Here is a 25,378-nt window from a genome sequence, read left to right on the forward strand (position 1 = left end):
ATAAACCCATCTAATCTATATCAATATATAATCCATTAGTAAATAATGAGATATGGATCAATTTAGTTCGCTTTCACCGGAACAGATAAGTTTGTCGCACTGTACTCTGTAACAACTTCGTGAGTGAACGAAATAATGTAATGAATGAATGTACCTATTGGTTGGGCTATCAAGTAGTTAATCGGTGAATGACCGGTTTTATTTTGATGTGATTAGAAACGGGCAATGTTTTTCGGCAATTTGTGGCTGCACCATTGGCTACTTATTGCCGGCTATCTTGATGGCAGAGCACTACCCATGGCCGAGATATGTGTTGCAATATGGCTGCAATGGCTTATGTTACAGACTCCTAAACGAGCTTCACAAACCGAAAACAATGGCTGACGAAGCCTCATCGCTTGTTACACCAATTTATTCTGAAATATCAAACCATCTTTCCTTTTTACTATTTTTATCTTTGTAAATACCGCTTTTCAAATCCCACATCTCAGGGTGTATGTTCACTCGTTTCTCGCTCAACGCCGCCGGTCGGACCACCACCAGACATATTCAGATCTAAGCAATATCTAGTCAGTATAAAATATCGAATACCAACTTAATAAATACATTTTAAAACGAGGCTTTCTAATAGTTCCATAAAAAAAAGTACTAAAATCGTCCCATAGATGGCCGCCAGTGATACAGTGGTATCAAAATAGGGGTTGGGCGACTAATGTCTACATGGAATAATGACAAAGTATAATAATGTCGACAGCTCATATAATGTCGAAAAATAATAAAGTTTTTTGTCGAGGCATAAAAATGTCCACATGTAAAATTACCATCAGATTTTTGACGAGGTATAAAAATGACGACACAGTCGCCACATTCGATCTAACAACTAGACGTACGTGCATACTCCTTGCATATCTTTCAAGTTGATTACTGGCAACTTATATACGGCCTTGCTTCCAAATAAAACGCAAAATACTTATATCAGGTTTTTTACTCTTTTAAAGGAAAAATTGAACCTCTACATCAAGGAATAACTTTGGCTACGAAGTGGCTGCAATTAATGCTGTGTATGCAGTTTTTCCAGGCCTAAACCCTTCCTTCATTGGAAGGAGACCCGTGCCCCAGCAGTGGGGACGTAATGGGTCGTGATGATGCAGTTTTTCCAGAGGCTAAGCATTCGGGTGCTTTTTTCACTTTCAGAAAGCTATTCGAAAAAAGTACAAAGTAATCTAAAGAAATATGGCACCAACTTCAAAAAGAACAGTTCCTGCTTAGGTATATTTGTACTGTCACATACGAGTAGAATTTGTGTAAACCTTAAATTATTTCTTACATTTTAGTGGTTTTTTGAAGTCGGTTTTTTAATTGTTTTAATTATTATTTTATAGTTTTTAGTTTATTTGCAAGAATTTTCAATCAAAAGTAAGGTTCCACTGATACCAAAAAGTCAATACGAATCATTCAAGCCTAAACACGAAGTAGTTGCTATATACCGTTGAGGAGTTCCCCTGACTGCCTTCCGTTTCCATCATCAGATCAGCTCAAGGTCACCATCATTTTTTTTGTTATAAGAACTATATTTACGTTCTTAATTTCATTAGAATCGGTTAATATGTGCCCAAAATGGAAATTCATACCCTGTTTTTACCCCTTTACCCACCCTTGGGGGTGAGACAAAATTCTGAAAAAAATGGGACCACCTGGGAGCTCAACCTAATACAACAAAAAAAGAATTTTCAAAATCGGTTCATAAACGGCGGAATAATCGGTGAACATACATAAAAAAAAAGATTCCCAAGAATTGAGAACCTCCTCCTTTTTTTGAATTCGTTAAAGAGGTGATGAAATAAGCCTGTTAGAATCATCTGAAGGCAGAAAATAATCAGGATGGTCTGCCTCTTACCACTTCTTCCACAAGAATACATTTTAGACAGCTGGAAAGCAATAATAAAAACAGCAGCAAATAGCGATGAATGGGCCCCATTCCGAAAATATTTTGTTAATTATTGGCTCAATAAATATCCGACGCGTACTCTGAATTGCTCAGAAACTCACCATAGAACGACCAATTTATTGGAGGGATGGCACAGACGTCTCAATATAAAGATCCCTAAGAAACCATCCCTGTTCTTTTTCATAGATAAAATAAGAAAGGAATCCATACACTTTGACTACATAATAAAAAATCACATTTTTTACTCATCCAAACCTAACAGAAAAAAATCAGTAGTGCTTTTTGAAATGGCATACAAAAATTACTTAGGGAAACTAAGCAAAAAGGCGATCACTCCGTTGGAGTTTATTAAGAAGATGCTGTACATAAGTTGGAAATATAACACGCAATGAATTCGGTGTATAGTTAATAGTAAGACGAAACTTTTACGTTTCATGTGTTTGTATTGAGAAATAAATAATTAGTTTGCAATATTTATGGTTTTTATTTTTTCGAGCTAGGCGTCATATTAGGGGCAGACCAGTAAAGCTTTGTTTTGATTGGTTCGCGTCTTGACTACACGCTCCCCACTTCCCCTCACCACTCTGGTCTACTTTATGCGATGTCTAAGAGATTTTTGGTCCGTGGGCTTAGCCCTACCTGATATGCTTTATTTTTATATTTGAAAGGTCGTCATTACTATATGTGGTCATTTTTAAACTAAGACATTTTTATGTGTCGTCATTTTTATACTTCGGTATTTTTCCTTGTCGACATTATTATACCTAGAAGTCATTTTTATGTTTGGAAAGTCGACATTATTATATTCGTCATTATTCCATGAAGACATTAGTCGCCCAACCCCAAAATGATTATCCCCCGTCAAAATTGTAAGACCTGACAAAATTGAGATTGAAATGACAATGGGCAGATTGGGGCCTCCAATAGCATTAAGACTAAGGGTCAATTCAGACGTACCACAACCACACCACAACCACGCGGTGTGGTCGGGCGTATATTGTGTATTGACAATGAATAATCCAATTCACACGTGCCACATTTTGCCGTTGTTATCGACCACCTGTGTAATACGACCACATCGCAACCACATCGCAACGGCAACGCCGCCACGCGGCGGCGGCACCGCGGCAACCTGTTCTCCGTATAAAACTGCACACGACGACGTGGTTACCACATCGCAATGACAGCGACAATGCAACCACATCGATATTTTGTCGCTGCCACAACGCAACTGCAAAAAGCCGCTGTCACACAATTCACACATAACCACAGCTTGACCACATTATGTCGCTGCGACGTGGTGTGGTTGTGGTACGTGTGAATTGACGCTAACATAGTTGGATAGGTCTTGTCAATAGGAATAACTTTTGCTTTGACAGCTTTGTTGTCACAGTTGTCCGTTCAGAGATATATGATTTATAAGTTCCGATAGGATAAAATGTAGTTTTATAATTAATGGTGAAGGAGTGTTGTGTTTGTGGTCATCGTATATGGTGACTTCTTTGTGAAGTGACAGTTCACCTGTCACGCTTATTAAGAAAATGGCAGCTAACAAGCAATGGACAACATTTCAAAAAACTAAAGCTGCTATAAATCGAAAACCATTTCGAGATTTAGCTCTAAAGGTCACAAAAAAAATGTTTTTGTATTTTTTGGATGTATCATTTTCGAGAAAATCATAAAATAGTAAAAAAGTGCTGATGACGTCATGCATCAGGTGCGATGCATTTTGATGATCAAAGCCTATAGATTTAAAAACAAAGTAACTGTCACTTTCATTTTTGATTGACGTTGACGTTTTATCGTGACGTTGTTGTTTATTTGGGTCATTTTCATTAATTCTGTTCTGACACTTTCTGACCTTTTTTTTATTTATTATTAAGAGATGACCTCTATATAATATGTCCCAAAGCATGCCACCGCCTACACAGCTGAAAAAATGCTTCTGCTTATTTTTTTACATGATAAGTACCTACTTTCCATCATCAGAAATATCAAGGTCATTTGAAAATGACCCATTTGTTGGTTGGCATGTAAACAAAGTTTAAATGTCACTTGTCAGTGTCATTTATGTTTTTTTGCGAGACTCAGGCAATAGACAAAAATAAAAATTGAGCCTAATATGTGACGTCACTTCCGGTTTTAAAATTATTAAGTTTAAAGTTAAAAATAACATGCAAAAATTTATGTATATACAAAATAAAAAAATACGGGTCCCCTAATTTTCTATAAACTTTCCGAATAACTAATAAAAATATAGGGTAAAGAAAATGAAATGTTGTCCATTGTATTATTTATAATTACCGCCAACCCGCAATGTATTTTTGAATTGCATCACAATCTGATAATAGTTATGGAAGATTTCCGCAACTGTGTGATGTGTAGGCGTGGCCTTTATCGTGGCAGATATCAGCGACATACTCTGACAGATAATATACCAAGAGCGCAACTAGAGATTGCTGCATTCAGAGTTGGAGGTGAGTGTGTCTTCTCGTTTCGTGATCTTATTCTTTTATAAGGGTGTGGCCACACGAGCGTTAGCGCACACTCTTCTGCCGCGCACAACTCACAAAATTACGCTCGTGTGGCCTCACCCTAATAAAGTAATTTTTTCGACCGAACGACCTAACCTGCATTTTTTACCATTTCCAGGTGTTATTTGACAACACCAGGAGCGTGTGCCATAGATGCTGGCAGAGAGCTGTAAATGCTGCTAGACCACCTGTTGCAGCAGAAGTACCTGAGGCTCCCGAAGAGAATGAACAAAATGTTAATGTATTCATGTTCCTGAGTACAAGAGAGCACCAAAAAACACAGGCATTGTATTTTCAACAACTGTGTTAATGATACCCGACACAGAATACCAGAGGCCATTAAACTCCACACCTTCTGTGAACACAAACTGTATATACCCGAGGAAGCTAGAGTATGCAGAGAACACCTAGAAGGCAATAACTAGGATGAGCTGCCTGATTTTTGTAATATAAGTCATGAGTATCGGAACTTATAAGTCATAATTATATCTCTGAACGGACAACTGTGACAACAAAGCTGTCAAAGCAAAAGTTATTCCTATTGCCAAGACCTATCCAACGACGTTAGTTTTACTGCTATTGGAGGGTGGTCCCAGCTCCCATATATTTTTGCCCATCCTCTTTTGAGACACCCTACTGCCGCTTCACGGGTTCGTTACTGACGTAGATTAACGTAACTATTATATCACGGTTCACCATAAAAACGGCGCTGTGATTGGTAGAACGCGCAATAAACGAGTTTATCGACGTCGACAACAGATGCGTGCTGCTACCGCTGTTTTAGATCTTCATTCGCTTTCAATGTATGGCGCTCAACATATAGGGATACAACGTATTGCCAATTCAACGTTCAGAAAATTCAACATAACGGGAATTCAACTTAAAGGTCCTGAAGGTTTTTTTAGTAAACGACGAAGTTGTTTTGTGGAGTGAGCAACATTCTTCTAGATATAGAATAACGAGTACTAGTACTACTGTACTTGTTATTCTATGGTAAGTATTAATAGTTGACGATTTTTTTAATAACATTATATTATTTTGTTAATTTTGTTTTTTGGTTTTTTGGGTGGACCCAAAAGAAACCAAATCTAGGTTCGGCCGATTATATGCCACGAAAAATAATGGTTTAATTTTAAGCAGTGAGAGCGCCATGTATATTTATGTTTTTTAATGAACTGTCAGACAGCAAGTCTCAAATTGCTACGGCGAACGAGAAAAAAAACAAAATTAGACTACGAACTCTACTCCCAGAACAACTATCACAAGATGGATTAATAGATATCATATATATAGCACCGCAGCTGGGGGCAAGAAAAGTAAGAACACACCACTGATAGAGAAATCAATCATTTGGAAGATTATTATACCTAGTTTACTTGTATGCTTATTTGGCAAGAAATTATTCTAAAAAGATCCAAGATTTTTTGTAATATATACCTATTTAAGACGTGACAAAAGTTTTATATCGCGCTCACATCGCACAGCCTCAAGAGTCAGCGCGACGGAGAACTTTTGTTACGTCTTAAATGCGCCCCGTACTAGCCCTTCAGATTGATAAATTTATCTATCAGTTGTGGAGAAATAATCTAAAAGCAAATGAGTGTCCTATCCCCCAGCCGATTTTTATGCCTAGTTTATTTGTATACTTCTTTTGAGTTTTTTACTGAGGTAGACATGGTGAGAAGGGGGCACGATAAATTTATACTAGCAAAATTCGAAACAATCCGAAACTAACGACAAGACATTTTAAAGCATATTCAGACCTAAGCGACATCTAGTCAGCACTTATTATTATATAACGTATCGTATACGACTCGGTATCGCTTAGATCTGAATACAGCTTAAATTATGGAATGAGAGGCTAAAGCGCCATTTACGCGATGCCTTTTTCTTGTACATTCAAGGGCAATAATTGAATGCAATACATTATGCGCAATAATAGATCTTCAAGAATTGTAATGTAGGCGATTATTATTTACAAAACTTATAACAAATCAAGAATGTAAAGAGTGTCATTTATTGCTTCAATTTAATTTTATGCAACAGACAAGAAACATGGCTTCGTGTACATTTTTTCTTTTTTTTGTCTTATTATTCTGTCTCAGTGTGTCAAATAATGTATCTTTCTTTCTTTCTTTCTAAATGCCGCTTAAATCATTGAATAAAATGCAACGAATTTGTCAGTTGCAAATTCGTTCCATTTTAGCCTCTCAGTCTGATGAATGCAATCGCAGAGTCGTTTCGAGCTGAGGAAAGAACGCTCATCTATTATGATATTCGAAAAAAAACGAAGCAATCCGAAACTAAAGTCAGGACATTTAAAGGCATATTCAGACCTAAGCGATATCTAGTCAGTATAACATAATAATATATAATATACGACGAGGTATCGCTTAGATCTGAATAAAGCTTAAATTATTGAATGAGAAGCTTTCTGACAGTTCATTAAAAAAAGTCGTCCTTTAGATGGCCTTTAAAAAAAACCTCTTGCTCTGACATTATACTGTCAGAGCAAGAGGTCATAGATTTAATTTTGGTTAACTTTGTTGTGCAAGACGCCCTTAATAAATAAATTTTAAAACGAGGTTTTCTGACAGTTCCATAAAAAAGTACTAAAATCGTCCCATAGATGGCCGCCAGTGATACAGTGGTATCAAAATAGTTATCCCCGTCAAAATTTTAAGACCTGACAAAATTGAGATTGAAATTTGAGACACCCTACTGCCGCTTCACGGGTTCGTTACTGACGTAGATTAACGTAACTATATCACGGTTCACCATAAACACGGCGCTGTGATTGATGGAACGCGCATTAAACGAGTTTATCGACGTCGACAACAGATCCGTGCCGCTACCGCTGTTTTAGATCTTTTCACTTTCAATATATAGGGATAGGTACAACGTATTGCCAATTCAACGTTCAGAAAATTCAACATAAAACGAATTCAACTTACTGCCGGTTTCTATAACTCTATCTATCCATTACTGGTAGTTACTTTCATACGACTTTGACATAATGAAAAGTTACAATCTGTCAAAATCGTTTGAAAGTAACTATCAGTTATACGCTGAGTTGCAGAAAGGTACTTTAAGCTAATGTCGACCTTAAATGACTAGCTGCCCTGCTTTGACAGTATACGGACAGAAAGAGACAGACATATATTTAATGCCGACATTAGCTTAATGTCCCTTTCTGCAACTCAGCGATAGATAGATAGAGTTATAGAAACTGGCAGTTAAGGGTCCTGAAGGTTTTTTAACTAAGCGACGAAGCTTTTTTGTGGAGTGAGCGACATTAACTAAAGCTGTTATATGTAAGTATCATAGAATAACGAGTATTAGTACTACTGTACTTGTTATTCTATGGTAAGTATTAATAATTGACGATTTTTTTAATAACATTATATTATTTTGTAAAACTAATAAGCTTTTTGGGGTGGACCCAAAAGAAACCAAATCTATGTTTGGCCGATAATAAGCCATGAAAAATAATCGTTTAATTTTAAGCAGTGAGAGCGCCATCTATATCTACTTTTTTCTAATGAACTGTCAGACAGCAAGTCTCAAATTGCTATGGCGAATGAGAAAAAAACAAAATTAGACTACGAACTCTACTCCCAGAACAACTATCACAAGATGGATTAATAGATATCATATAATTATATAGCACTGCAGCTGCGGGCAAGAAAAGTAAGAACACGCCACTGATAGAGAAATCAATCATTTGGAAGATTATTATGCCTAGTTTAATTGTATGCTTCTTTTGGCAAGAAATTATTCTAAAAAGATCCAAGATTTCTTTGTAATATATATTTACATGGAACCGCGGCTGGGGGATAGGACACTCATTTGCTATTAGATTATGTCTCCACAACTGATAGATAAATTAATCAATCTGAAGGGCTAGTACAGGGCGCATTTAAGACGTGACATACGAAGAGATTTTTATGCCTAGTTTTTTTGTATAGGTACTTCTTTTGAGTTTTTTACTGAGGTAGACATGTTGAGAAGGGGTCACGATAAATTTATACTAGCAAAATTCGAAACAATCTGAAACTAACGACAAGACATTTTAAAGCATATTCAGACCTGAGCGACATCTAGTCAGCACTTATATATAACGTATCGTATACGACTCGGTATCGCTTAGATCTGAATACAGCTTAAATTATGGAATGAGAGGCTAAAGCGCCATTTATGCGATGCCTTTTTCTTGTACATTCAAGGGCAATAATTGAATGCAATACATTATGCGCAATAATAGATCTTCAAGAATTGTAATGTAGGCGATTATTATTTACAAAACTTATAACAAATCAAGAATGTAAAGAGTGTCATTTATTGCTTCAATTTAATTTTATGCAACAGACAAGAAACATGGCTTCGTGTACATTTTTTCTTTTTTTTTGTCTTATTATTCTGTCTCAGTGTGTCAAATAATGTATCTTTCTTTCTTTCTTTCTAAATGCCGCTTAAATCATTGAATAAAATGCAACGAATTTGTCAGTCGCAAATTCGTTCCATTTTAGCCTCTCAGTCTGATGAATGCAATCGCAGAGTCGTTTCGAGCTGAGGAAAGAACGCTCATCTATTATGATATTCGAAAAAAAAACGAAGCAATCCGAAACTAAAGTCAGGACATTTAAAGGCATATTCAGACCTAAGCGATATCTAGTCAGTATAACATAATAATATATAATATACGACGAGGTATCGCTTAGATCTGAATAAAGCTTAAATTATTGAATGAGAAGCTTTCTGACAGTTCATTAAAAAAAGTCGTCCTATAGATGGCCTTTAAAAAAAACCTCTTGCTCTGACATTATACTGTCAGAGCAAGAGGTCATAGATTTAATTTTGGTTAACTTTGTTGTGCAAGACGCCCTTAATAAATAAATTTTAAAACGAGGTTTTCTGACAGTTCCATAAAAAAAGTACTAAAATCGTCCCATAGATACAGCCGCCAGTGATACAGTGGTATCGAAATAGTTATCCCCGTCAAAATTTTAAGACCTGACAAAATTGAGATTGAAATTTGAGACACCCTACTGCCGCTTCACGGGTTCGTTACTGACGTAGATTAACGTAACTATATCACGGTTCACCATAAACACGGCGCTGTGATTGATGGAACGCGCATTAAACGAGTTTATCGACGTCGACAACAGATCCGTGCCGCTACCGCTGTTTTAGATCTTTTCACTTTCAATATATAGGGATAGGTACAACGTATTGCCAATTCAACGTTCAGAAAATTCAACATAAAACGAATTCAACTTACTGCCGGTTTCTATAACTCTATCTATCCATTACTGGTAGTTACTTTCATACGACTTTGACATAATGAAAATTTACAATCTGTCAAAATCGTTTGAAAGTAACTATCAGTTATACGCTGAGTTGCAGAAAGGTACTTTAAGCTAATGTCGACCTTAAATGACTAGCTGCCCTGCTTTGACAGTATACGGACAGAAAGAGACAGACATATATTTAATGCCGACATTAGCTTAATGTCCCTTTCTGCAATTCAGCGATAGATAGATAGAGTTATAGAAACTGGCAGTTAAGGGTCCTGAAGGTTTTTTAACTAAGCGACGAAGCTTTTTTGTGGAGTGAGCGACATTAACTAAAGCTGTTATATGTAAGTATCATAGAATAACGAGTATTAGTACTACTGTACTTGTTATTCTATGGTAAGTATTAATAATTGACGATTTTTTTAATAACATTATATTATTTTGTAAAACTAATAAGCTTTTTGGGGTGGACCCAAAAGAAACCAAATCTATGTTTGGCCGATAATAAGCCATGAAAAATAATCGTTTAATTTTAAGCAGTGAGAGCGCCATCTATATCTACTTTTTTCTAATGAACTGTCAGACAGCAAGTCTCAAATTGCTATGGCGAACGAGAAAAAAACAAAATTAGACTACGAACTCTACTCCCAGAACAACTATCACAAGATGGATTAATAGATATCATATAATTATATAGCACTGCAGCTGCGGGCAAGAAAAGTAAGAACACGCCACTGATAGAGAAATCAATCATTTGGAAGATTATTATGCCTAGTTTAATTGTATGCTTCTTTTGGCAAGAAATTATTCTAAAAAGATCCAAGATTTTTTGTAATATATACCTATTTGCATGGAACCGCGGCTGGGGGATAGGACACTCATTTGCTATTAGATTATGTCTCCACAACTGATAGATAAATTAATCAATCTGAAGGGCTAGTACAGTACCCGTATTACGAAAAACCGCAGCATATTCTATTCGATAGTCTATTCGAAAGTGCTGTCAACCTGTCAACAACAAAATGGCGGTGTATAGATTTGCGAAAGTTTGACAGCTATCATTCCATAGGTCATTGTCAGAATAATATTATGTACTCTGTGGTCATTCTTTTCGAAACTCATTCGAAAGGTAAAAAGTGTTCGAAAGTGCTGTCAAGTTGACAATAGTCGCACTCGCATTCGATTCTATTCGTTAGCTCGAATTTTCATGATACGGGTACAGGGCGCATTTAAGACGTGACATACGAAGAGATTTTTATGCCTAGTTTTTTTGTATAGGTACTTCTTTTGAGTTTTTTACTGAGGTAGACATGGTGAGAAGGGGTCACGATAAATTTATACTAGCAAAATTCGAAACAATCTGAAACTAACGACAAGACATTTTAAAGCATATTCAGACCTGAGCGACATCTAGTCAGCACTTATATATAACGTATCGTATACGACTCGGTATCGCTTAGATCTGAATACAGCTTAAATTATGGAATGAGAGGCTAAAGCGCCATTTACGCGATGCCTTTTTCTTGTACATTCAAGGGCAATAATTGAATGCAATACATTATGCGCAATAATAGATCTTCAAGAATTGTAATGTAGGCGATTATTATTTACAAAACTTATAACAAATCAAGAATGTAAAGAGTGTCATTTATTGCTTCAATTTAATTTTATGCAACAGACAAGAAACATGGCTTCGTGTACATTTTTTCTTTTTTTTTGTCTTATTATTCTGTCTCAGTGTGTCAAATAATGTATCTTTCTTTCTTTCTTTCTAAATGCCGCTTAAATCATTGAATAAAATGCAACGAATTTGTCAGTTGCAAATTCGTTCCATTTTAGCCTCTCAGTCTGATGAATGCAATCGCAGAGTCGTTTCGAGCTGAGGAAAGAACGCTCATCTATTATGATATTCGAAAAAAAACAAAGCAATCCGAAACTAAAGTCAGGACATTTAAAGGCATATTCAGACCTAAGGGCTCCCACACATAAACACGACACGATGTCGCATCGTGCCACGACGCGGCGTCGTTTCACGATACGACGTCGCGTCGCGGAAATTTACGACTACCATCGTAAAAAAAACACGACATCGTAACGTAAAGTTCCGCGGCACGATGCCGTCGATACAACATTCATTCCCTAAAAATGGACCGCAGTAGACGCATACTGCTTCTGCTGTTAATAAGAAGACGAAGAAAGAAAAGACAGATACTCAGAAGATACTGGATCCACCCATTTCTTTCAACAATGAATAATGGGAGTCACTTTTTAAAGAAGTACAATGCCTTGAAAATAGACCACAACAAGTTCGTGTATCGACACGTAACGACGTCGCGTCGAGAATTTACGCGACGCGACGTCGTATCGTGAAACGACGCCGCGTCGTGGCACGATGCGACATCGTGTCGTGTTTATGTGTGGGAGCCCTAAGCGATATCTAGTCAGTATAACATAATAATATATAATATACGACGAGGTATCGCTTAGATCTGAATAAAGCTTAAATTATTGAATGAGAAGCTTTCTGACAGTTCATTAAAAAAAGTCGTCCTATAGATGGCCTTTAAAAAAAACCTCTTGCTCTGACATTATACTGTCAGAGCAAGAGGTCATAGATTTAATTTTGGTTAACTTTGTTGTGCAAGACGCCCTTAATAAATAAATTTTAAAACGAGGCTTTCTGACAGTTCCATAAAAAAAGTACTAAAATCGTCCCATAGATGGCCGCCAGTGATACAGTGGTATCAAAATAGTTATCCCCGTCAAAATTTTAAGACCTGACAAAATTGAGATTGAAATTTGAGACACCCTACTGCCGCTTCACGGGTTCGTTACTGACGTAGATTAACGTAACTATATCACGTTTCACGGTGACGACCGAATGGCGTAGTGGTTAGTGACCTGACTACTGAGCCGATGGTCCCGGGTTCGATTCCCGGCTGGGGCAGATATTTGTTTAAACACAGATATTTGTTCTCGGGTCATGGATGTGCCCGTAAAATGGCAATAGGCCCGCCCCCTATTACATTGGGACTAACATAACACTCTGGCGAAAAGTGGGTGCAGCAATGCACCTCTGCCTACCCCGCAAGGGAGTACATTAGTACAAGGCGTGAGTGCGTGTTTTTTTTTTAATTTTTTATCACGGTTCACGATAAACACGGCGCTGTGATTGATGGAACGCGCATTAAACGAGTTTATCGACGTCGACAACAGATCCGTGCCGCTACCGCTGTTTTAGATCTTTTCACTTTCAATGTATGGCGCTCAACATATAGGGATAGGTACAACGTATTGCCATTTCAACGTTCAGAAAATTCAACATAACACGAATTCAACTTACTGCCGGTTTCTATAACTCTATCTATCCATTACTGGTAGTTACTTTCATACGACTTTGACATAATGAAAAGTTACAATCTGTCAAAATCGTTTGAAAGTAACTATCAGTTATTCGCTGAGTTGCAGACAGGTACTTTAAGCTAATGTCGACCTTAAATGACTAGCTGCTCTGCTTTGACAGTATACGGACGGAAAGAGACAGACATATATTTAATGCCGACATTAGCTTAATGTCCCTTTCTGCAACTCAGCGATAGATAGATAGAGTTATAGAAACTGGCATTTAGGGGTCCTGAAGGTTTTATAACTAAGCGACGAAGCTTTTTTGTGGAGTGAGCGACATTAACTAAAGCTGTTATATGTAAGTATCATAGAATAACGAGTATTAGTACTACTGTACTTGTTATTCTATGGTAAGTATTAATAATTGACGATTTTTTTAATAACATTATATTATTTTGTAAAACTAATAAGCTTTTTGGGGTGGACCCAAAAGAAACCAAATCTATGTTTGGCCGATAATAAGCCATGAAAAATAATCGTTTAATTTTAAGCAGTGAGAGCGCCATCTATATCTACTTTTTTCTAATGAACTGTCAGACAGCAAGTCTCAAATTGCTATGGCGAATGAGAAAAAAACAAAATTAGACTACGAACTCTACTCCCAGAACAACTATCACAAGATGGATTAATAGATATCATATAATTATATAGCACTGCAGCTGCGGGCAAGAAAAGTAAGAACACGCCACTGATAGAGAAATCAATCATTTGGAAGATTATTATGCCTAGTTTAATTGTATGCTTCTTTTGGCAAGAAATTATTCTAAAAAGATCCAAGATTTCTTTGTAATATATATTTACATGGAACCGCGGCTGGGGGATAGGACACTCATTTGCTATTAGATTATGTCTCCACAACTGATAGATAAATTAATCAATCTGAAGGGCTAGTACAGGGCGCATTTAAGACGTGACATACGAAGAGATTTTTATGCCTAGTTTTTTTGTATAGGTACTTCTTTTGAGTTTTTTACTGAGGTAGACATGTTGAGAAGGGGTCACGATAAATTTATACTAGCAAAATTCGAAACAATCTGAAACTAACGACAAGACATTTTAAAGCATATTCAGACCTGAGCGACATCTAGTCAGCACTTATATATAACGTATCGTATACGACTCGGTATCGCTTAGATCTGAATACAGCTTAAATTATGGAATGAGAGGCTAAAGCGCCATTTATGCGATGCCTTTTTCTTGTACATTCAAGGGCAATAATTGAATGCAATACATTATGCGCAATAATAGATCTTCAAGAATTGTAATGTAGGCGATTATTATTTACAAAACTTATAACAAATCAAGAATGTAAAGAGTGTCATTTATTGCTTCAATTTAATTTTATGCAACAGACAAGAAACATGGCTTCGTGTACATTTTTTCTTTTTTTTTGTCTTATTATTCTGTCTCAGTGTGTCAAATAATGTATCTTTCTTTCTTTCTTTCTAAATGCCGCTTAAATCATTGAATAAAATGCAACGAATTTGTCAGTCGCAAATTCGTTCCATTTTAGCCTCTCAGTCTGATGAATGCAATCGCAGAGTCGTTTCGAGCTGAGGAAAGAACGCTCATCTATTATGATATTCGAAAAAAAAACGAAGCAATCCGAAACTAAAGTCAGGACATTTAAAGGCATATTCAGACCTAAGCGATATCTAGTCAGTATAACATAATAATATATAATATACGACGAGGTATCGCTTAGATCTGAATAAAGCTTAAATTATTGAATGAGAAGCTTTCTGACAGTTCATTAAAAAAAGTCGTCCTATAGATGGCCTTTAAAAAAAACCTCTTGCTCTGACATTATACTGTCAGAGCAAGAGGTCATAGATTTAATTTTGGTTAACTTTGTTGTGCAAGACGCCCTTAATAAATAAATTTTAAAACGAGGTTTTCTGACAGTTCCATAAAAAAAGTACTAAAATCGTCCCATAGATACAGCCGCCAGTGATACAGTGGTATCGAAATAGTTATCCCCGTCAAAATTTTAAGACCTGACAAAATTGAGATTGAAATTTGAGACACCCTACTGCCGCTTCACGGGTTCGTTACTGACGTAGATTAACGTAACTATATCACGGTTCACCATAAACACGGCGCTGTGATTGATGGAACGCGCATTAAACGAGTTTATCGACGTCGACAACAGATCCGTGCCGCTACCGCTGTTTTAGATCTTTTCACTTTCAATATATAGGGATAGGTACAACGTATTGCCAATTCAACGTTCAGAAAATTCAACATAAAACGAATTCAACTTACTGCCGGTTTCTATAACTCTATCTATCCATTACTGGTAGTTACTTTCATACGACTTTGACATAATGAAAATTTACAATCTGTCAAAATCGTTTGAAAGTAACTATCAGTTATACGCTGAGTTGCAGAAAGGTACTTTAAGCTAATGTCGACCTTAAATGACTAGCTGCCCTGCTTTGACAGTATACGGACAGAAAGAGACAGACATATATTTAATGCCGACATTAGCTTAATGTCCCTTTCTGCAATTCAGCGATAGATAGATAGAGTTATAGAAACTGGCAGTTAAGGGTCCTGAAGGTTTTTTAACTAAGCGACGAAGCTTTTTTGTGGAGTGAGCGACATTAACTAAAGCTGTTATATGTGAGTATCATAGAATAACGAGTATTAGTACTACTGTACTTGTTATTCTATGGTAAGTATTAATAATTGACGATTTTTTTAATAACATTATATTATTTTGTAAAACTAATAAGCTTTTTGGGGTGGACCCAAAAGAAACCAAATCTATGTTTGGCCGATAATAAGCCATGAAAAATAATCGTTTAATTTTAAGCAGTGAGAGCGCCATCTATATCTACTTTTTTCTAATGAACTGTCAGACAGCAAGTCTCAAATTGCTATGGCGAACGAGAAAAAAACAAAATTAGACTACGAACTCTACTCCCAGAACAACTATCACAAGATGGATTAATAGATATCATATAATTATATAGCACTGCAGCTGCGGGCAAGAAAAGTAAGAACACGCCACTGATAGAGAAATCAATCATTTGGAAGATTATTATGCCTAGTTTAATTGTATGCTTCTTTTGGCAAGAAATTATTCTAAAAAGATCCAAGATTTTTTGTAATATATACCTATTTGCATGGAACCGCGGCTGGGGGATAGGACACTCATTTGCTATTAGATTATGTCTCCACAACTGATAGATAAATTAATCAATCTGAAGGGCTAGTACAGGGCGCATTTAAGACGTGACATACGAAGAGATTTTTATGCCTAGTTTTTTTGTATAGGTACTTCTTTTGAGTTTTTTACTGAGGTAGACATGTTGAGAAGGGGTCACGATAAATTTATACTAGCAAAATTCGAAACAATCTGAAACTAACGACAAGACATTTTAAAGCATATTCAGACCTGAGCGACATCTAGTCAGCACTTATATATAACGTATCGTATACGACTCGGTATCGCTTAGATCTGAATACAGCTTAAATTATGGAATGAGAGGCTAAAGCGCCATTTACGCGATGCCTTTTTCTTGTACATTCAAGGGCAATAATTGAATGCAATACATTATGCGCAATAATAGATCTTCAAGAATTGTAATGTAGGCGATTATTATTTACAAAACTTATAACAAATCAAGAATGTAAAGAGTGTCATTTATTGCTTCAATTTAATTTTATGCAACAGACAAGAAACATGGCTTCGTGTAAATGTAAATCATTGAATAAAATGCAACGAATTTGTCAGTCGCAAATTCGTTCCATTTTAGCCTCTCAGTCTGATGAATGCAATCGCAGAGTCGTTTCGAGCTGAGGAAAGAAAGCTCATCTATTATGATATTCGAAAAAAAAACGAAGCAATCCGAAACTAAAGTCAGGACATTTAAAGGCATATTCAGACCTAAGAGATATCTAGTCAGTATAACATAATAATATATAATATACGACGAGGTATCGCTTAGATCTGAATAAAGCTTAAATTATTGAATGAGAAGCTTTCTGACAGTTCATTAAAATAAGTCGTCCTATAGATGGCCTTTAAAAAAAACCTCTTGCTCTGACATTATACTGTCAGAGCAAGAGGTCATAGATTTAATTTTGGTTAACTTTGTTGTGCAAGACGTCCTTAATAAATAAATTTTAAAACGAGGCTTTCTGACAGTTCCATAAAAAAAAGTACTAAAATCGTCCCATAGATGGCCGCCAGTGATACAGTGGTATCAAAATAGTTAAATTAAATTTTAAGACCTTTCAAAATTGAGATTGAAATTTGAGACACCCTACTGCCGCTTCACGGGTTCGTTACTGACGTAGATTAACGTAACTATATCACGGTTCACCATAAACACGGCGCTGTGATTGATGGAACGCGCATTAAACGAGATTATCGACGTCGACAACAGATCCATGCCGCTACCGCTGTTTAAGATCTTTTCGCTTTCAATGTATGGCGCTCAACATATAGGGATAGGTACTTACAACGTATTGCCAATTCAACGTTCAGAAAATTCAACATAACACGAATTCAACTTACTGCCGGTTTCTATAACTCTATCTATCCATTACTGGTAGTTACTTTCATACGACTTTGACATAATGAAAAGTTACAATCTGTCAAAATCGTTTGAAAGTAACTATCAGTTATACGCTGAGTTGCAGAAAGGTACTTTAAGCTAATGTCGACCTTAAATGACTAGCTGCCCTGCTTTGACAGTATACGGACAGAAAGAGACAGACATATATTTAATTCCGACATTAGCTTAATGTCCCTTTCTGCAACTCAGCGATAGATAGATAGAGTTATAGAAACTGGCATTTAGGGGTCCTGAAGGTTTTTTAACTAAGCGACGAAGCTTTTTTGTGGAGTGAGCGACATTAACTAAAGATGTTATATGTAAGTATCATAGAATAACGAGTATTAGTACTACTGTACTTGTTATTCTATGGTAAGTATTAATAATTGACGATTTTTTTAATTTGACGAGCTTTTTGGGGTGGACCCAAAAGAAACCAAATCTATGTTCGGCCGATAATATGTCATGAAAAATAATCGTTTAATTTTAAGCAGTGAGAGCGCCATCTATATTTATGTTTTTCTAATGAACTGTCAGACAGCAAGTCTCAAATTGCTATGGCGAACGAGAAAAAAACAAAATTAGACTACGAACTCTACTCCCAGAACAACTATCACAAGATGGATTAATAGATATTATATATAGCACTGCAGCTGCGGGCAAGAAAAGTAAGAACACACCACTGATAAAGAAATCAATCATTTGGAAGATTATTATGCCTAGTTTAATTGTATGCTTCTTTTGGCAAGAAATTATTCTAAAAAGATCCAAGATTTCTTTGTAATATATATTTACATGGAACCGCGGCTGGGGGATAGGACACTCATTTGCTATTAGATTATGTCTCCACAACTGATAGATAAATTAATCAATCTGAAGGGCTAGTACAGGGCGCATTTAAGACGTGACAAAAGTTTTATATCGCGCTCACATCGCGCAGCCTCAAGAGTCAGCGCGACGGAGAACTTTTGTTACGTCTTAATAAGAAGATATTTTTATGCCTAGTTTATTTGTATACTTCTTTTGAGTTTTTTACTGAAGTAGACATGGTGAGAAGGGGGCACGATAAATTTATACTAGCAAAATTCGAAACAATCCGAAACTAACGACAAGACATTTTAAAGCATATTCAGACCTAAGCGACATCTATAGTCAGTACTTATATATAACGTATGGTATACGACTCGGTATCGCTTAGATCTGAATACAGCTTAAATTATTGAATGAGAAGCTTTCTGACAGTTCATTAAAAAAAGTCGTCCTATAGATGGCCTTAAAAAAAACTTAACAAGAATAGTTCCGTTCTGTACCTATGCAATATTCAACTGCAGAAATATAGTGGTTCGTATACGTACAGTGCGACAAACTTATCTGCTCCGGTGAGAGCGAACTAAATTGATCCTTATCTCATTATTTGCTAATGAATTATATATTTATATGATGGGTTTATTGAAACTACAAGAGCGAATTACCAGTACTGGCAAACTTAAAATCTTGTAGAATGAAGAAATATTACACATTTACGTTTGTGGCACTGTACATCATTATGTCGATGTTGACCAACTGACACTGACAATAAGCGTCAATTCACACGTACCACAACCACACCACGTCGCAGCGACAAAATGTGGTCAAGCTGTGGTTACGTGTGAATTGTGTGACAGCGGCTTTTTGCAGTTGCGTTGTGGCAGCGACAAAATGTCGATGTGGTTGCGTTGTCGCTGTCATTGCGATGTGGTAACCACGCCGTCGTGTGCATTTAATAGGGAGAGGAGGTGGCCGCGGTGCCGCCGCCGCGTGGCGGCGTTGCCGTTGCGATGTGGTTGCGTTGTGGTTGCGATGTGGTTGCGATGTGGTCGTATTACACAGGTGGTCGATAACAACGACAAAATGTGGCCCGTGTGAATTGGATTATTCATTGTCAATACAAAATATACGCCCGACCACACCGCGTGGTTGTGGTATGGTTGTGGTTGTGGTGTGGTTGTGGTACGTCTGAATTGACCCTAAAACATTTCTCCCACTACGCGACTCTCAAGCGACGCGACTGCGATGCAACCCTTTGCTCGCATATATTTGACCAGTCAACCACGCGTCGAAGACCCGTTTTTATAGGCGATCATGAGTTGCGTCGCAGTCGCGTTGCTTGAGAGTCGCTTAGTGGTAGAAGGGGCTAAGTGTGGCCGGTATACCGTGAAATCACTCAATACGCTGGATGTTGGATGTTTTGAGAAAACCAACATGAAAACGACCCACCATACAGAATTTCTAATAGTATGTAAAGTTATATATATGAGTCGGATCGATACTATTTTCTAGTAGGTAACCCATTTTGGTTTTGGAGTATTTAGAAAACCAAACTATACCGAATAATGAAGTCAACAACCTTCATGAGTACCGTCCTAATTCGACCGCAGTTCAACCCACACTGGTCGGGTATCACAGAGTATACAATGTCTGCAGGAGATAACTTATAGTAGGCAACGCGCGAGCCTCCGCTTAGAAGCCAAACCACGACGTCGGACCACGCCTGAGGCATCTGCAAATAAAAATAACCATATTGTAAGAAAAGTTTCACGATTCTATTATATTCTTTCGTAATCAAAATCAACACAGGCCACTTAGGGTATGGCAAAGATTTGTACCTAATTCTACACCATAGAGAAAATAATACTAGTGCGTGTCGCAGCACTTATCTCAGGTGTCGTGGACGCGGCCAAATAGGAAATAATTCAGATGCTGTCGTATCTGAATATTTGTATCAGACAGTGACAGCAACAATTTTATTCCTCAGGTAACATTTAACTATAAAATATTAATAATTTAACTACTAACAACAGCTAAATTAAAATACATACCATATAAATAAGCTTTTTCATGTCCGCCACCAAAGCCTTGCTACTGAACAGCATATCTTTAGCGCCTCGCCTCGTGTCCATCAGAGAGCTATCATGTCCAAGCTTGGCTTGTTCCGTTAGGTTCTGGTATATTTTGTCCTGAAAAATTCACGACTCCATAAGACCGTAATATGGTGATATGATAATCACATAGCAAAGCCTATGCGCAGCTGCCAATGACTTATTGTAATGCCTTCGCAATTTGTTACAAAACACATAATATATAAATTAAATAAAGTCTAAAACTCTTTGCATATCAAAATTTAACAGTATTTCATAAATTGTTTGTTACAGCGTATCATAGGTATTATCTGTTTGAATTGATTAAATACAATCAGATAATAAATCAAACAACAAAAATAGCTAAGTACAATACGTACCATTTCCTCTGCCTGTATAGCAAACTGTTTCTCATCTAGTTCCGTGCTATACTTCTTTAGTACAGTAGCACTTTCGTCGGTGGTAGTGAACTGAACAACGTCTAAGAACTTCATTATTTGACTGATGATCTCGTCACGGGTCCTCTTCATTATGTCAATCAGTTCCTTGGCAGACCCGTAGTCAAACCCTTCCAGGCGGCCCTCTACTTCTTTGATAGCGTTTTCCTGTATTACCAACATTAATATTATAGTAGATTTCCTGGTAGCCACTAAGTATACTAGCTATAGGTGGGCCAAAAGGATGACAATATATTTCGGAGAATTTATACAGATTAGTCAATACACGACACAAACTCAAAAAATATGTACTGCTAGTCTTAGTCATTAGGACACATACGGTTTTTTTCCCTATTTAAGATAATTCGAATAACATAATAATTAATCCTACCAAATCATAAATCATGCGTTGTATCATATTGTTTCGGTACATCCGGAACCGGAAGTCTGGTAGCCGTGATGCCAACTGAAGAACCGGAAACCCGTTGGAGAAGTCCATGTAAGGACATTCAGAGGCACTGTTGGTTATGTCCATGGATTTAGTATAGTGCAGTTTTTGGGCACCTGAAATTTATAGTTAGGTAGGTGTTGGTTAAAAGGAAACTGATGAAATATGTATAATTATATGATGTGATCCTTGCGATTCACCTCTGACTACCGCTTCGGGGATTAAGGTGAAGTGGGCCAACTAGCGCCGCCGCCGCCAATTGAAAATAAATCATAACTTTTGAATGTGTTTTTACCAAAACGGCCACGTTTCACGCCCTCTTCATGCTAATTCCAAATTTAAAACCTAACTCTCAATACTCTGTACCTAAACTATACTTATACTTCATTCACGGAAAAGACCAAGACGACTTATAGAAGTTAATGTAAAAAAAACTATAAAAACTGAAATTACTAGGGTAAACAACATTAGCGGCGCTAGTTTACCTTACACTTCACCTTAAAGTCGTAAGCATAATAATAATATGTACTTACGGACATCGTTGATAGCCTTAAGGAAATCTGTAACAATAAAAATCATAAATTAAATATAAATTAATAAGTACTTTTCTTTTTCTCTTTAAGTTAAGTTAGTTATTTTGGTCTCATTAACATTACACAAAGTATTCAACGACCTCACCTACGGTAGCATTTCCGCACAAAATTTATTTTTAACATTGTAAGTAAATCAGATACATATATTATGTCATATTATTATTTTATCTTATTTAGCTTTGTGGAAAATTAACACAGAACAGTTCAGTATGACAAATCCTTGTATACTGTTCCTTACCGGGGTCTTTAGGTACTTCCTCACTGTTTATTTCACCCACAGTAATGGCGACGCCACATTGTTTTCCAATCAGTTTCTTGTCCAACATAGATACTTCTAATATAGGGCAGTAAAAACTGAAATCTTCTAACATCCATAATGTTTTCTGAAAAAAAGAGGTAGGTACTAATATAAAATTGTAAATAACTATTATTACGCTCGTAGATATGTATATGGCAGCTATAACATAAGTGTTGCAAGCCTGTTAATACTGTGCTATAAATCATCAGACATCTCTTACGTTACGTAAGACGTTAGAATGGGACAGCATGAGCCTGTCCATCATATATTATTTATAAGGTTTCTACTCGTATATTGGCATACATTATATTGCTTAAAGCTTAAATTAGTTAGATTGAGACACCAATAAAATTTAAAAACTTACAACATCTACAGCTTCAACCGCTTCCACTGAAGTAGTCCTTACGCTCTGTTGGTAATACGGTACTACCGTCTTCAATGACATTAGGACAGCTCCCCCATAGAATGGGGTGTCCACTCCACTGTTGTAAGTTTGTCCCGAACATGATGTCGCATTGAGATGAAGAAGACATGGTCCAAACGTCGGCACAAACCCTGACGAAGACAAGGTGTCCTAATATTAATATTACATAAATATACCAGTACAATAAGGAAGGATACTTTCACAGTTACAGTGGTATCTCAATTGGTTTCTGAGAAATGCGTGATCAACTCTCAAACTTCTGTAGATATCATTTGAGATCTTTGGAATGTAACATGTAAAATTTCTTCAATATTTATACAAAAATGGGGAACAAATGGAAATTGGTAGAGTACGACATGAGGTTGCAGTAGATGTTATCCCTGCAATTCCAATAAGAATACCCTTAAAATCTCACAGGAAAAGCAATATAATTAAATAAGTATGTACAATACAATAAATTTACCATTTTCCCCATCATGACATATTTGGGAGAGCTTCAACTCTTTGCTGGCAATGACACGATTGTTCAGTCCACCTGGTACACAGACTTCCAGAAGAATCGTCTGGCTCAGGTTAGGAAACATTTCCACAATAGATATTTGCTCATTGAACACTGGATTGTTCGTCCTTGACTGGGTGCTGGTTTTAACCTTGAAATGAAACATTAACTTCATAAATTAAGGCAAAATCTCAAAGGCAACTCCAACATAATCCATGCACTTAAAGGCAATTTAGGAGAAACACTTATGTGTTGGGAAAAGTATGCTTTAAAGGGTAATCTTATTTATTATATTTTTTCTTATTATAAGCTATATTGAGTTTCTTGCAAAATGTAAGAGTACCTTTTAGGGTAAAACATTTATCAACATAAAAACTAATAGGCTAATGGTTATGGAGAAAAATCACAATTCTTTAAAAAAATATTTATAAGTAGGTATAAAGTAGGCCATTTATAAACATAGGTGGGTATAGTGCCTACATGATATGAATTAAGTAAATTTAAGGAGCCTGGAAATGTTATTGACTAAATTAATAAGAATTACGGCTGAATGGCATAGTGGTTAGGGACCCTGACTGCTATGCCGAATGTCCCGGATTCGATTCCCGGCTGGGGCAAATATTTGTTATATGACAGATATTTGTACTCGTGTTTTGGTTGTTGATAGTTGTCCGACACCCATAATACAGGTTGGGGTCGGATGACGGTGTGTGAGATGTCCCCACATATTTATTTATTTATTTATTACAAGATGACTGTGCAGGGTAGGGTGTTCTTTTGAGCCATGTTTATAACATTATTATTACTATCATCATACATACACCCTGGCTGCCTCAGCTGAGAAACATAAAATTTTACAGAACCAAGGACTAAGGACAAACTTCCTTACATCTAAGGGACACAGTATTTTTATATAGGGCCTGGAAATAAATATCCTACCTTTCTTATAAGAAACTAAGTTCAAAGGAAAACCTAAAATATTTTGAATAAACTTACAACCAGTCCGCAGAAAGTTATCCGAACAAATGTGTTAGGGGGCTTGGCAGAACGCTTATCAGCTTGGTTAACTTCATTGGGAAGGCCATAAGCTCCATAAATTCCAATCACATAGTTAGCCCTCTGTTGTTCTGATCCCGAAGGTAATAGGTCTCTGCACAATATAAATAGATGAGTTATTGACCTTAGATAAATAAATACTGAAGAACTGATGATACTGGGAGCATAAACAAGTTTTTGAGTGGAGGCTGATGGACCGTCCATTGTTAAACAGGTAGCCATAGCAGATGGATTAGGAAGGCTGAAGACACTGAATTATGGCCTTGTCAGAGACCTAGGTTCATCTGAGGAGGATTATGGGCTGATGAAGATGAAATAAACACCAACTACAAACTAGCCCCCTTATTCATAGAAAAATTATAAGACATTTTAGCTACCTATGGAACTGTTTTGTCCCCCTCTGTTTAAGATGAAATAGGATTTATTAAAATCCTTGAATGGAAAAGTATAACCATGAAACCCATGTATGTAGGTGGTGCTATTCTAGTTAGAAAGTAAAAACTGAACTGATTAGGTACTTCATCATCATCATCAGCCCATAATCATCCACAACACTCGGTCTTCGGTCTTCCTCATCCAACCACTACCTAAGCTACCCGCCTAAGGTCGTCAGTCCAGCGGGCAGGAGGGCGTCCCACACTGCGTTTGCCTATTCGTGGTCTCCACTCGAGAACTCGTCTACCCCAACAGTTATCGCCGCCGCGCCGTGCTAATGCCGGCTAGTAGAAAACTAATAATTCAAATGTTAAGAAGGTAGGTGTATAGGTACTCACAGTGTCGATTTTCGTTCATCAACTAACGTCGAAGGTGGAATAGAATCGTCCCTCGGAATGATGGAGACGTCTAGCTTGAGAAACCCCACCGGTCCCGTTGTCGTGTCTTTTGTTGCGTTGAGTTGCACCCATTTCTCCAGCACTTGGTGATCTGAAAATTGAAAATTTATAGTTACGGTTAAAAGTTTTAGTTTTGGCAAT

General features: G+C 36.8%; 1 protein-coding gene across 6 annotated transcripts in view; it reads right to left on the bottom strand.

Annotated features, from left to right (window-relative positions):
- The window catches only part of LOC105390319 (dysferlin), a 62,648-nt gene that overhangs the window by 30,192 nt on the left and 7,078 nt on the right, over positions 1 to 25,378 (bottom strand). For 4 of the 6 annotated variants that reach the window (XM_048633018.1, XM_048633020.1, XM_048633019.1 and 1 more), the window contains exons 4-13: positions 25,178 to 25,328; positions 24,345 to 24,498; positions 23,313 to 23,499; positions 22,790 to 22,980; positions 22,366 to 22,510; positions 22,068 to 22,094; positions 21,478 to 21,650; positions 21,030 to 21,254; positions 20,611 to 20,748; positions 20,139 to 20,291 (exon numbers count right to left, since the gene is read on the bottom strand). In XM_048633018.1, the coding sequence (XP_048488975.1) occupies positions 20,139 to 20,291; positions 20,611 to 20,748; positions 21,030 to 21,254; positions 21,478 to 21,650; positions 22,068 to 22,094; positions 22,366 to 22,510; positions 22,790 to 22,980; positions 23,313 to 23,499; positions 24,345 to 24,498; positions 25,178 to 25,328 (1,544 nt within the window). Of the gene's footprint in view, positions 1 to 20,138; positions 20,292 to 20,610; positions 20,749 to 21,029; positions 21,255 to 21,477; positions 21,651 to 22,067; positions 22,095 to 22,365; positions 22,511 to 22,789; positions 22,981 to 23,312; positions 23,500 to 24,344; positions 24,499 to 25,177; positions 25,329 to 25,378 lie in introns of those variants that run through there. The other 2 variants (XM_048633021.1, XM_048633023.1) reach the window with 2 other exon arrangements.

The sequence above is a fragment of the Plutella xylostella genome, chromosome Z (genome assembly GCF_932276165.1).
Source record: "Plutella xylostella chromosome Z, ilPluXylo3.1, whole genome shotgun sequence".
Lineage (NCBI taxonomy): Eukaryota > Metazoa > Arthropoda > Insecta > Lepidoptera > Plutellidae > Plutella > Plutella xylostella.